Below are 13,965 nucleotides of genomic sequence, written 5' to 3'. Positions count from 1 at the left end.
AGTGTTGACTATTACACTCTGCGTTCTGTTCGTTAGCAAGTTGAAGATCCATCTTCCTACTTTGCCAGTAATTACTTTTGCACACATTTTGTGTGTGCAGTAACACCATGGTCACCTTTGTCACACTGTAACACACCATGGTCACCTTTGTCACACTGTAACACACCATGGTCACCTTTGTCTAAACCTTTTGTAAAGTCTGTGTGTATTACATCTGTGTTTGCTTGTCTTCCATGGCACCTGCGGCCATGTCACAGTGATCCAGCAACTGTGAGAGGCAGGAGCGTCCTGTTCTGAACCCGTGTTGTCCAGGGTTATGGAGATGTTGTGAGTCCATGTGATTTGTTATCTTACTCCTGTCTTTCAACGATTTTTTTTATGTTTGAGGTTAGAGCTATTGGTCTATATTTGTTTGCATCTGCTTTACTACCTCCTTTGTGAAGTGGCGCGATCTCCGCTGTTTTAAGTATGTCAGAGATGACGTCAGAGTCTAGGCTCCGTCTCCAAAAGATGTTTAGGGCCTGTGATAGTGGTGTTTTGCACTTCTTGATGAATATAGAATGCCACGAGTCTGGACCTGGTGCAAAGTGCATGGGCATGCTGTCTATGGCTTGAGAGCCATAGAAAGCACATGACTATGGACCCTATACTAACATTTTCGACCACCTACCCTGTACTAACATTTTTGACCACTTATCCTGTACTAACATTTTTGACCACTTATCCTGTACTAACATTTTTGACCACTTATCCTGTACTAACATTTTTGACCACCTACCCTATACTAACATTTTTGACCACTTATCCTGTACTAACATTTTTGACCACTTATCCTGTACTAACATTTTTGACCACCTACCCTATACTAACATTTTTGACCACTTATCCTGTACTAACATTTTTGACCACTTATCCTGTACTAACATTTTTGACCACTTATCCTGTACTAACATTTTTGACCACTACCCTATACTAACATTTTTGACCACTTATCCTGTACTAACATTTTTGACCACTTATCCTGTACTAACATTTTTGACCACCAACCCTGTACTAACATTTTTGACCACTTATCCTGTACTAACATTTTTGACCACCAACCCTGTACTAACATTTTTGACCACTTATCCTGTACTAACATTTTTGACCACTTATCCTGTACTAACATTTTCGACCACCTACCCTGAAATTATTTGTTTCACCACTTGTCCTGTAACAGGTTCCCCCTCCTCCATATCTTCTTGTGTAAGGCAACACCTCCCTCACCACCTGTCCGGGACACCATCTGCCGTACATCAGCTATAGATACATGCCCCAGTGGTCCCTCATAACAGCACTGGGTCACTCAGGAGATCTGAAGCCAAGTTTGACCTCACCTCATACCGGTCTATGATGCTACGACGGTCCACACGACCTCTTGGCCCAAGCCGAGTTATGGACCACATTCAGTCACTATATGTAGCCTGAGGTGGACCGGTCTTGCCTCTTTGTAACGTGAATGCATTTTTGTAATGAGAATATTATCTGTGCATTAGTTCTGTACTCTAATGAATATTCTGATGGATCTTATACTGTGGTTTATCTTTGCTGGAATTGTTCACTGAATAAGATTCAGGTTTCGTTTTAAGATAATGTATTTTATAAATATTTAAATAAAATTGATAATTGAGCCAATTTATTTATTGATATATGTGAGGAAGGAGACAAGAGGTTGCTGAACGTTGGAGCACAGACTACCAGGAGTGAGATTATATATTATGAGATTATATAGGACGCAAACTATGGGCTTCAGTGTGGTCTTAGTTCCCGTCTTTGCTACGTTGGCTAATGGAGGTGTTGAGCTCCCTTGGTAGGCTGAGGAAGGAGGAGGAGGAGGAGGGAGAAGATGAGTGTGAGAAGTGGACGTAGAAACGCCTACCTGCAACACAATAATAAGACAAGCTCCTCACACGATGCGCACACACGTTCACCCACCCCACTCCCGTCTGTCTGTCAGCTCGTCACTGTCAGTAGCGACAGTGCTCCGTCTCTCCCACAAGACTCACAGCACCACCTCAGCTACTACCCAGTCACCCACAGTAATCACCTCAGTCATCCAACTAGTCCTCTAATTCGAGGTTGACAGCACTAGCCTACACCAGCCAGTCAGCTCACCACAGCACAATAGTGCGGGTAACGGTTACACTGTATCACTATATCAACCTACTCCCCCACACAACACATCTCGTAACAGATATTACACCACACCCGTCCACCACACCTGTCCACCACAACTGTCCGCCACACCCCCGCCCCACAGCAAACACGCTCACCCGTCAATCAGCCAGTCACACTACCAAGATAAAGAGTCCATCTGGTCAGCCTACCCCACTGCCTCTCAGCACCTCGAGCAGCCTCAAGGCGCACCGGTGCCTCAGGAAGGTAGGCACTAATGCAACCTAGATACACACGATTACTCACGCACGCACGCACACAAACACATTCACAGGTACACGGTTAAACAACAACACAGTACAAAGAGTCAGTAAGAGGAGAGAGTTCACAGTGGCCAGCAACGGGGTGCCACTAGAGGGCCAACAGGGTGCCACTAGGGGCCAACAGGGTGCCACTAGGGTCCAACAGGGTGCCACTAGGGGTCAGTACTATGGCCCATCTTCTTCTCGAGTTCCGTAAACAGTATCCACACGCCCGTTCTGGGCTGTTGTTTTTCTAGGAGGAACTGAATTGGAACTCTCATTGGGCCGTCTAACAGAATTATGATAACGGGCGTGAGCGATGCTGGGCACAACTTGATATAATCTCTCATGTTCAACTCTGAAATCAGTGAATTAAGTTCTTATCCATATCATTTTCTGTACTACAGTCACCTGTGGTCCTCCGCCTATGGTACAAACGTATGAACATTTGACAAAGTCTACTAGAAAATCTTAAAAATAAGATTATAAAACAGACGAGACCTCTCTAAACCAGCACCAACTACTTAACTAACCCAACACTAATAAAACTATTAATTTCCCTCTTTATATACAAGTGTCATAACAAGGTAATGTACTGGCCACACACATGCAACACGAGACAAAATGCTGACCACCATCTAAGATTCAGGTCGAACCTGACAACTCAAACTCGTCTCTTCCACACACTCCAAACTGATCGTCCACTTCAGGAAATTGTCGCATTTGGAACAAACTGAATTACCAACCTTGGAAATATACACCAACACAATCGCTGTTCGAACAGTCTCATACGGTATAGTATAATCCAATCAGAATGTCTAAATACGACCGATTCTCAAGGGTCTGTGGAGAGATCACTGTGCATACTGAAGCCCCACTGGAGGCCCAGGCAGCAGTGTCCAAGGGCCAGATTCACGAAGCAGTTACGCAAGTACGAACGTTTAAATCTTTCCTCAATCTTTGACGGCTTTTGTTACATTTATTAAACTCTTTACTAGCATGAAAACTTCCCAATCAACTATTGTTATTGTTATAAACAGCCTCCTGGTGCTTCAGAGCTCATTATCTGTATAAATTGTAAACAAAGCCGCCAAAAATAGAGAAAAGATGTACAGGTTCGTGAGTGCTTGTGTAAATGCTTCGTGAATATGGCCCCTGGCTCCAGAGAGTCATACTTACCAGCTACTGACATGCTGGAATGCAATGTATTTATTTTGTGCAAGGATATCTTAATGTTTGCCATGAGCTTGTGAAAAGGTTTCATTTACATGGCTGTAAACTTTAGTCTGAGCAGAGAGCACTGACGTTCATGGTTTAGTTCTGTTAACACCTACTAGAGATGATAATGACAACTTTATATAAATTTGTGTGAAAGATAAAGTGCTAAATACAGACTCAAGTTTTACCCTACCAAATGTTCCACAGATTTCCTTTAACTCACTCGACTCTTATCATCCAGTTATCGAACACTATATATTATATATATATTTATATATATATATATATATATATATATATATATATATATATATATATACATATATGCACACGTCTCACACCACACGTCCTCCAAATTGCTGTGGCCCTCCGCCTTGCTGCCCCAATCCACACCAAATATAGGTGTATATGCAGAGAGGTGGTGGCTGACAGGTACACCATACCCTACTCTGCCAAACCACAGGGGGGATGGCACTGGAGGCATAGTGAAGTCAACGACATCATCAAGAGGAGCCTCGCCACAGCCCGCTGCCCGGCACAAAGAGAACCACACTTATTCAGACCTAACGACCCTCAGAAGCGCCCAGATGGGGTCACCTTGCTTCCTTGGAAAGATGGTAAACTAGTGGTGTGGGACTACACGTGCGCTGCCACACTGGCCAGTACCTACCTCTGTAACAAGAGAGCAGTACATAGTAGTAAACATGAACATCATAACAGCATGAACAAGCCACAGGCGCGGCGCCTGTCAGGCGGCGGCAGACAATGGAAAAAGTTACACCTCTGTACAAGTTAACCACAGGGACAGGTCAACGGTCACCGGGTCACGAGGAGGTCAGAGTTGAAAGTCATATAGTCATATAATAAAGTCATATATTGTCAAGTGTTAGTAAATGTTGTAATGGTTCATTGTCTTAGTGATATTGGGCCTACCGTCCCCTTTGCCCCAGTGACCTAGTGTCCTTACTTATCCAGTACTCCTCCCCCGTCCATCCTGTGTTGTGGTGTTAGTATTGGGTGTGTCCCGCCTTATTCTTGTGTACTCTATAGTTCCCAAGTGGTCAGGATTATTCGAGTGTCAGGCCAGGATCCTTGTACCGTTGAATTGTCCCCTACACCTGTCCTGGTAGGTTATTCCATTTGCAAGACCTACGAATCTCACTCCGGTCCCCTGTCCGGTAACTCAGGGTGGTGGCAGCGTTACTCGGTAACTCATACGATCGGCTGTGACTACGAATTTCTCTATCTTTCTATCTCACTCTCCCTCACTAGTGTCTCACTCTCCCTCGCCCTCAGTCGCTCTCGCTCTCCCTCCCTTGCTCTCGCTCTCGCTCTGCCTCACTCTTCCTCTCTCTCTCTCTCTCTCTCTCTCTCTCTCTCTCTCTCTCTCTCTCTCTCTCTCTCTCTCTCTGTTTACTGGTTTTCATCCTCGTATGACGGCCCGAGTGTTAACATCTTACATGATCGGTATAGCATCCGTTATTACCATAGAAAGAGCGGAGATTGCACGGTTAGCTCAGTGGTAGTAGCGGGGTGCGCGACCGAGTTGCTCCTATTTGCAGCAGGGAAATATACAGACCTTTTAATTTTATTTATTAACATCTTTATTGACAAAATTAATTACAATTTTGCCTAATCTGAGGATTTTGATAGTCTTATTAAATTGAGGTTAATGCTAGTATTCACTGTCACGCAGGACAGAGGGTCATACATAAGACAATAGGCCTAAACTGTAGGCTGAAGCACATATATATCACGGTTACAATCAATGTTTTAATGTGTGGATATGTGAAAACAACTTTCTATTGTGCACTGCCACACAAGTGCAGGGATGGGTTCATAAGTGATACAGCTTAGAATATAAGTAGAAATTGTTCTTCATTCTTTAAAATGGACAAGCAAATTTTGGGTAAATTGTTAGGATGTCGTCCAGAACACCTGAGTCAATAAAATAGTTACACAGTTGGTGGTACAATAGGCCAGGAGGTCTAAAGTCCTTTACGGTTTCACATTCATCAATATAGTGTTCTAGTGAATGCATTAAAGGTTTATCACAGAGTTTACAATCTGAATATTCTGGTAGTGGCTCAGCCTCACTAACCTGCCAGATGTGTCTATAGCCAAGGCGAATTCGCGCGATTACTACATCACATTGCCTGGTCCGGTTACTGTGCTGACCATACAAATACCTATTATTACAGAACTTGTCATAACTTTTAATACTGCAGCTTTCAGGTCTCTGTGCATTTCTTAGTTCTTCTAAATCTGAATTAATTTCTTTAATTTGTATGTTTCTAATAACTGCATTAGATAGTCCAAAATCATAATCAATGTTTTCTTTCCTGCAAGCCTCATTGGCCAATTGATCTACAAAGTCATGTTTTTCAACTCCAACATGGGATGGGATCCACACAAATTTTATACAAGAATTATTATCATTGGCAAAAATTACATTCCATTTAATATTACAAGCTACTTCCGACATACATTGTGATGGGTTATTTAAGGACTGCAGAGCACTTTTAGAGTCACAGAAAATAACTCCACCACCATTGAGCTTAAGGTATTCAGTGGCTAGATAAATACCCAATAGCTCGGTCTGTGTCGTGCTTGCCCAGTTGTTCAATCTCTGTGTACTAGTCATGATCATTTCATTCCCTTTATACACTGCACATGCACAACCTGTTCTACCAGTGCCTAACTGCACAGAGCCATCAGTAAAGGCATAGGATTCAGTCGGTTTGAGAATTTGAAGATGACTGTCAATAGCTTCTAATGTTATACATCTCAAAATGTCAGTGTTATACATTTGTTTTACACTGATGGGAGTATAATGCAGAGAGACCTCCACATCTTTCCAAGGGGGAATATAGTGAACAGTTTTATCAGGGTTAAGAGATACATTCAGTTTCTGAAGATTATAGACACAACAACTGAGCCACACACTGTAGGGAGCTTTTTGCGGCGGATTGAGGGAACAGTCAGAATTGTTTAGAATGGATCTCAATTTAATTTGAATAGAGCTGGGGGGACCATTATTTTTCAAAGTTTTGGCGCAAAACATAGTACTAAGTAGAACTATTCTTTCGTAAATGGAAGGTAAGTTTAGTTCCTTTCTCATGTTAACAATTCTGACAGTTCTAGGACAACCCAGGATGATGCGCATGGCATCATTCTGTACTACATCTAGGCCTTGTAATTGTTTAGGAGAAAAATTAAGAAGATGCAAGGCATAATAATCAACAACAGATCGTATAAAGGCAATATAAAAACTACGAGCATATTTTATGTTAATGCCAAATCCTTTGCCAACAAGAGTTCTGAGAGGTTTAAGACGCTCAACAAGTTTTTTACGCAGGTTGCTGATGAGATTTGTATCATTAACCTCGACTCCAAGATATTTATAAGACTCACAAGTCTCCACGGGCACTCCATTAATAGTATAGTTAGCATGAAGAGAATGGGGAATAAGAACCCTTGTTTTATCAACAGAGATTATGAGGCCACATTCTACTACTTTCTTGGAGAATGCATCAAGTAACATTTGTAGCCTTGGTTTACTGTGTGCCATAATACAAATGTCATCAGCATAACATATAACTGTTTCCGTAGGTTGTACAGGTATGTCATGGATAAGTTTGTGCATAAGTATATTGAAGAGCATAGGGCTTAGGACACCGCCTTGAGGTGTGCCTAGTTCGAATGCATCTGTTCTTGTACTTTTAACTCCTTTAAATAGGACACTAGCACGCCTGTTGGATAGGTAGCTCTTTATCCAACTCAGAAGATTACCTTTGATTCCAAATTCAGCAAGTTGCTCTAATATTATTTCGCCATTCGCTACATCGAAAGCTGACTTTAGGTCAATAAAGGCTGCCTGTGTCCCATCCTGGGAGTTTACAAAGTATTCAGCAAAGCATGTTTGTGTGCTACACTTGGGCATGAACCCATATAGGTTTGGGGCCAGTTTTTCTTTGACCTGAAACATGACACGATTGAGAACAATTCTCTCCAAGACTTTACACATGCAAGATGTAAGGGAAATGGGTCTGAATTTTTGAGAGTTAGGTTTAGGAATTGGTATTATGAGACTTTGTGTCCATTTCTTTGGCAAGATACCTTGTGAGAGACTCATTTGATAGAGGTCAAGCAGAGGGTGGCTAGGGACATCATTCAGTAAGCTCAAGATGTTATAAGTTATACCATCCTCACCAGGGGCAGTTTGCCTAGGTTTTCCTAATGCTGATGTTAATTCAAAGGGGGTTATAGGAAACTGATCCGTTAAATCTGGTGAGGAGCGTGCTATTTCAATATTAAAGTTTCTGTTAATGTTGGTATGTCTTAAATGCTGCTGTATATCTGGGGGTAAGGAAGAAATTTGTGAGACACTAGACCATTGAGCTAGGAGCATGTCAGCATATTCTGCAGGAGTATGATGAAGCTGAACTGGGGCTGAAGGTTTGGTAATGTTTTTAATTTTGTTCCACATTTCTGATAATGTTGTAGTTCTATTGATACCTTGTAGGAATTGTTCCCAATATGTGTTCTTAACTTGACCCTTAAGCTCGCGAAAATCTCTGTTGGCATTAAGGAATGCAAGTAAATTGTCAGCTGTTTTGTCTCGTTTATAAGAGTCAGCAAGCTGAAGCACTTTAGCTCGCTCTGCAATAATAATAGGATCCTCTGTCCATGAGGAAGAACGAGTGTTCTTTTTTTTCCTTGATTTAACCCAGGTATCATAATAACTGGTAATGATACTGACAAGATCATTGTAAAAGTGGTCCACTGATACAGGTGTATACCCAGTGTACCACTTATGTACATAAGCCTTAAAGTGCTGTTTAAGATTGTCTGGAATGTTAATTTTAACTCTAGGATGAGGATTGGACCTAATATCCGCCACATTGTATTCACAATATATTGCAAAATGATCACTTACTAGTTCTGGGATGAGCTTAACGTTGACGTTGCTATCTACTAGGCTGTATCCAATCACATAATCCAGTCTACCCCCCAATAAATGGGTCTGTTTATCAGTATCATACACAGTAATATTATGATCATTAAGGTATTTCAAGAAGACCCTTCCATTATTGTTACACTGAACGTCACCAAGAGCAGTGTGACGAGCATTAAAGTCACCCATACATAACATAGCTGTGTTACCTGTAGGTTTCGGTAGCAGGTCTGCTTTAAGTACATTACATCGTCCATATATGTTATACAGTAGGAAATGGCTATTTGCAGTTTGCAATTTGAATTTTTGATAATGTATACTATCACTCCTATGATTTTTAATTAGTTTACAGATTAATCCACTCTTAATATACGTTAGTAAACCAGTTCCAATACTGTTGTTGTATGCTATATACCCAGGTATCCTAGGTGGGACCTTCTTGATAGTTGTGGTCGTATATGGTTCCTGTAAACAGATCACATCTACGTCTCTCATTTTAGCATACAAGATTACGTCATTTATCCGAAGATAAACACTTCGAATATTCCAAGAAAGAAACTTAATTGTTTTTGTTTGATGAGCCATGGTTAAGTGTCAAGGGAATTAAGGTAACATTTAAGTTCGTAAAACAATTGGAGAACATAAGTAATTTTGTTCCGTGTGTCCTGAGTACTTTTGTCTAGGAGGCGTCTAACCTGAGTAGGAGTTGGTATTCTTTTAAACTCTTTACCTTTAACCAAATCAAGGGTGTCTTGACGATCTAGTTGGGGTGCCAGTGAGGGATCAATGACTACTCTAACACCATTCCCCATGGGGATTTGACACTCACGTTCCGTAGAGACAGGTGAAGTAGCCTCAGCAGCTGCAACATTACCACTCGCATCACTACTGGTGCTGGGAGAATTTACTTGATCACTATCGCTAGCATGATTCACTTCACTATCACCGGGCAGATTCATCACTAATGTTTGTATTTTAGCTTCCAATTCCATAATTTTATTTTTTAACCAGTTAATTTCTTCTGTATCTTTGCTTGTTTGCCTTAGCCCATCGAGGGTTGGAAACTGCTTACTAGAGGTGACATTAGGAGCTTCCAGCTGGGTGCCTCCTGCAGCTGGACCAGACGCCTCCGGCGTCCTGCTCATGGTAGAGAGGGCGGGGCGTCGAGGGCAGCCAGGATGCCAAACATCTACACCTTGACGCTTACACCTGGGACACTTCCGGACCAGAGGAGAGGCTTCCTCCCCATCCTCAAGGGTAGGGGGGTCCCTGTGAGGACACTCCCTTGTTTGGTGCTGTTCAGCACAGAGCCCACACACAGGGTCATGTTGACAGTACCTAGAGATATGATGAGTACCATGGCACTTATAACAAACAACAGGGGGGGATACCCAAGATTTTATAGGACTTGATGGGATGAAATGTCCAAAAAAGGTGTAATGTTCAGGGGGAGGGTCACTGCCATTCCAAACAATGATGATCCTGTTGAGAGGATGACCATCCTTATATATCCGTCTTGCCTTGTAGACCCCGTCAAGGGTATAAGCTCTATCAAGAGGATACTCTTTGGGAAAACTGGTAACAATATATTCCTTAAATTTTTTAGGTCGATTGATGATGTCTTCTCTGGTGAAAACAATATTAGCAATCTCACCTTTAACCAGTTGAGTGATGATATTTTCCTGCTTACGTGACACAAAGATGTAAGGGGATGTTGGTCTAGGTCGGACTATATCGAGGAGTGTTTTGGAGAACTTAGTAGAAAGTTGTTCGAACCATTTAAGTTTATCGTTGGTGGATGTTCCAGCTGGGAATGCCAGGCGCACATAGTCAGCGCGGGGAGCAATAGGAGGCTTGGGTGGGCGGGCCACTGGCTGGGTGGGCCCACCACCGCCCACCTCCACCGTCTTCACACGGGTTCCGGTGTTTCTGTCATCATTGCCAATGTCCTCATCGCCATCAGCAGAGTCTGCAAGTTTAGACTTTCTTCTCGCATTCCTTGATTGTTGCAAATGCCACTCATTTCCGTTATCCAGATCAGCATCGGGTTCCATGTCATCGGGTGACTGCAACCCACTTCGAGCATCAACATATTCCTCGGCGGCGGGCTCAGGATCCATTGCTTGGAGATCACTTGGATTAGCAAGCACAACAGAAGATAGGGTGGTACTGAGCCCGGTTGCCATAACAACGGGCCAGGAGGCGCAGCACAGGGTAGCTGCCCGGGGCTCCACCACTCGCCCAGGCTAGGACACTGTCACCCACCTCATGTAAACACACCACCAGTCGCGCACACAAACCACGACCCTGGGAAGGAGGGCCCAAGGACTATTTTACACACGAGGGGAGCGTGGGGCCAGGTACACCACAAGGCGGCCCAGTGCCGTCCCACTGTACCTCTGGGTAGACTCCAGATACCGCCTCACAAATAATGTCTGCATGAAGTTCTATACAATCCAGCTATCCACAACCTACAACAGTTGGTAGTCAAGGTGTCGCACACTTAGTACCGCTGCACCTGAACGATTGGGCACGCTAAAGGCTCAATGTTAGGACTAGGCCTGTGTTAAACCGGACGAGAGGAGAGTAAATGAACGGTCTGAAAATCTTAATGCTGCAGCCACCATCAAAGCATGGCATAATTTGCTCCTGTTTGGCAATATTTGCTTAGGCGTACCTGCAAGAGGAGGCAAGTCGCTAGCCTCATCAGTCACTAGGGCAATAAATAATTTCCCCAGAGCTGACAACTTGATCCCCATCCCTCCTCAACGCAAAAACCGTCGTGGAAGACCCAAGAGTTCCAATGATAATTTTAAACAAAGAACACAAATGACCAAAAAAATGAAGAGGGCAACACAGTAGGGGCAATTAGGTTACTTACCAGTGAAGACACAATCGCTCCTAGAAATACCGCTACCGCCGACTCACTGAGAGAAAAGCACCCTCCCAGAGTACCATGGGAACCCACTGCTTGGGACACAAATGTCCCAGATCTGGGACCTCTATTCCTCTAAGTGTCAAGAGGTATACTAAGCCATCATGTCATTTCCGCCAGGTTCAGCAGGGGGATACACTGGAGTAAGACCTCAGCACCTCAAGGAGATGACAAACCCAGTTCTCGGCGAAGTTGCCGAGACACTACTGTCAGAGATCACGAAGTTTGTCGACAACTGTCTCTGGGTTGATCCCAGATACAATTAAAAGTTTATTCTTCGGAGCATCCCTTTGTGCCCTTAAGAAGAAGGATGGTGGAGTCAGACCCATTGCCGTGGGTCTTCGGCGCCTCGTTACCAGGGCAGCTGTCAGAAACATGAGCATAGAAGCTGCAAAGATGCTTAGACCCCATGAACTAGGTTTCGGTGTCCCCTCATGGCTGTGAAGCAGCAGCTCATGCAGGACGAGCCTATATTAATCACCTCCCAGATAATAAGGCATTAATTAAATTAGACTTTAAAAATACTTTCAACCAGGTTAAAAGGGATGTGGTACTGGAAGCAGTTCGAACAAGCTTGCCTTGTCTACTCCCCTTAGTTTCAGCAGGGTACAGTAGGGAATCGACACTGTTGTTTGGGGAACATGAAGTTGTTTCCACAGAAAGTGTCCAGCAACCTCGACCAACTTTTCCAAACGACTGCAAACAGGTTAAATGGAATAGCACCATAGTGGAGAACATTTCCACAGAATTGCTGGAGGCAGCTTCTGGGAAGGACAAAACGCGTCTCATAGCTGTTCAAGCTCCCCATGACGGGGACTTCCTGCTGGCAGTCCCTAATTCCGCCTTGGGCACCCGCCTGGACCATCGGGCCCTAAGTATTGGTGTTGCCCTGCGCCTTGCCGCCCCTATCTCCACCGAACACCGGTGTATCTGAGGCTATGTATCGGCAGACCAATACAGCAGCCATGGTCTCATCTGTCGTAAGACACAGGGAAAGATTGCCAGACATGAAGCAGTCAATGACATCATCAAGAGAAGTTTAGCTACAGCTGGGTGTCCAGCACAAAGGGAACCTCAGTTGTACAGACCTGACAACAGTCACAAACGCCCAGATGGAGTCACCCTGCAGCCATGGAGAGATGATAAACAGGTCGTATGGGACTGCACATGTGCGTCTACATTGGCTGATACCTATGTACCTCACAGTACAGCTGAGAGAGGCTAGATGGCCACTTTCAGGGAGACCCAGAAAACTAACACATACAGGGACTTGTTAGTTTTCTGAGACCCGAACGAATGTTATTATGAGTCAATTTATTCATTTTGACACCCGGATAATTTATTAACAAAAGCCTATACCGTTTTGTCTGAAGTGAGTCAGCCATCCAAAACACATCATTCACACTTTTCTCAGCCGTCACTCATCACGGGCCACTCACTCACCACGGGCCACTCACTCATCTCGGGTCACTCACTCATCACGGGCCACTCACTCACCACGGGCCACTCACTCATCTCGGGTCACTCACTCATCTCGGGTCACTCACTCATCTCGGGTCACTCACTCACCACGGGCCACTCACTCATCACGGGTCACTCACTCATCACGGGCCACTCACTCATTACGGGCCACTCACTCATCACGGGCCACTCACTCATCACGGGCCACTCACTCATCACGGGCCACTCACTCACCACGGGCCACTCACTCATCACGGGCCACTCACTCACCACGGGCCACTCACTCATCACGGGCCACTCACTCATCACGGGCCACTCACTCACCACGGGCCACTCACTCACCACAGGCCACTCACTCATCACGGGCCACTCACTCACCACGGGCCACTCACTCATCACGGGCCACTCACTCATCACGGGCCACTCACTCACCACAGGCCACTCACTCACCACAGGCCACTCACTCACCACAGGCCACTCACTCATCACGGGCCACTCACTCACCACAGGCCACTCACTCACCACAGGCCACTCACTCATCACGGACCACTCATATATTTCCAGAAAAGTCAACTTAATTGTATTAAAATACCTTAGACTAAATGTTGCGTATACTTCTGTATCAGGTCTACAGGACAGAGTTAAACAGCTAATCAGCAGAGATACACCCAGCTGAATACTTGAGATTATTAATTACTGTCACAAGGAGATGGCTTGTTGAGTAGCAACTTATATCCTCTTGCCATCAGTTTGATGATACATGAGCTGCCTTTAATGTCAGTTTGACTCAGACAAGACCATCGACCTATTGATGATGTAAAACCAGGAACTGAACAAACTTTTATAAAATATTTTGTCTATGAAAGCCTTGTCGTTCAAATTTTATGAATTTTATTGATTTTTCGTATCAACATATATATACAACCACCCTAACTGGG

At 44.0% G+C, this 13,965-nt stretch overlaps 1 protein-coding gene across 1 annotated transcript in view; it reads left to right on the top strand.

The window, feature by feature from the left end:
* LOC123761500 (uncharacterized) overlaps positions 1-13,965 on the top strand; it is a 53,099-nt gene that overhangs the window by 14,679 nt on the left and 24,455 nt on the right. The window contains exon 8 of the mRNA XM_069314910.1: positions 11,687-11,789. Coding sequence (XP_069171011.1) covers positions 11,687-11,789 — 103 coding nt within the window. The remainder of the gene's footprint in view (positions 1-11,686; positions 11,790-13,965) is intronic.

The sequence above is a fragment of the Procambarus clarkii genome, chromosome 7 (genome assembly GCF_040958095.1).
Source record: "Procambarus clarkii isolate CNS0578487 chromosome 7, FALCON_Pclarkii_2.0, whole genome shotgun sequence".
NCBI lineage: Eukaryota > Metazoa > Arthropoda > Malacostraca > Decapoda > Cambaridae > Procambarus > Procambarus clarkii.
This window is presented reverse-complemented; position numbering and strand designations above follow the sequence as displayed.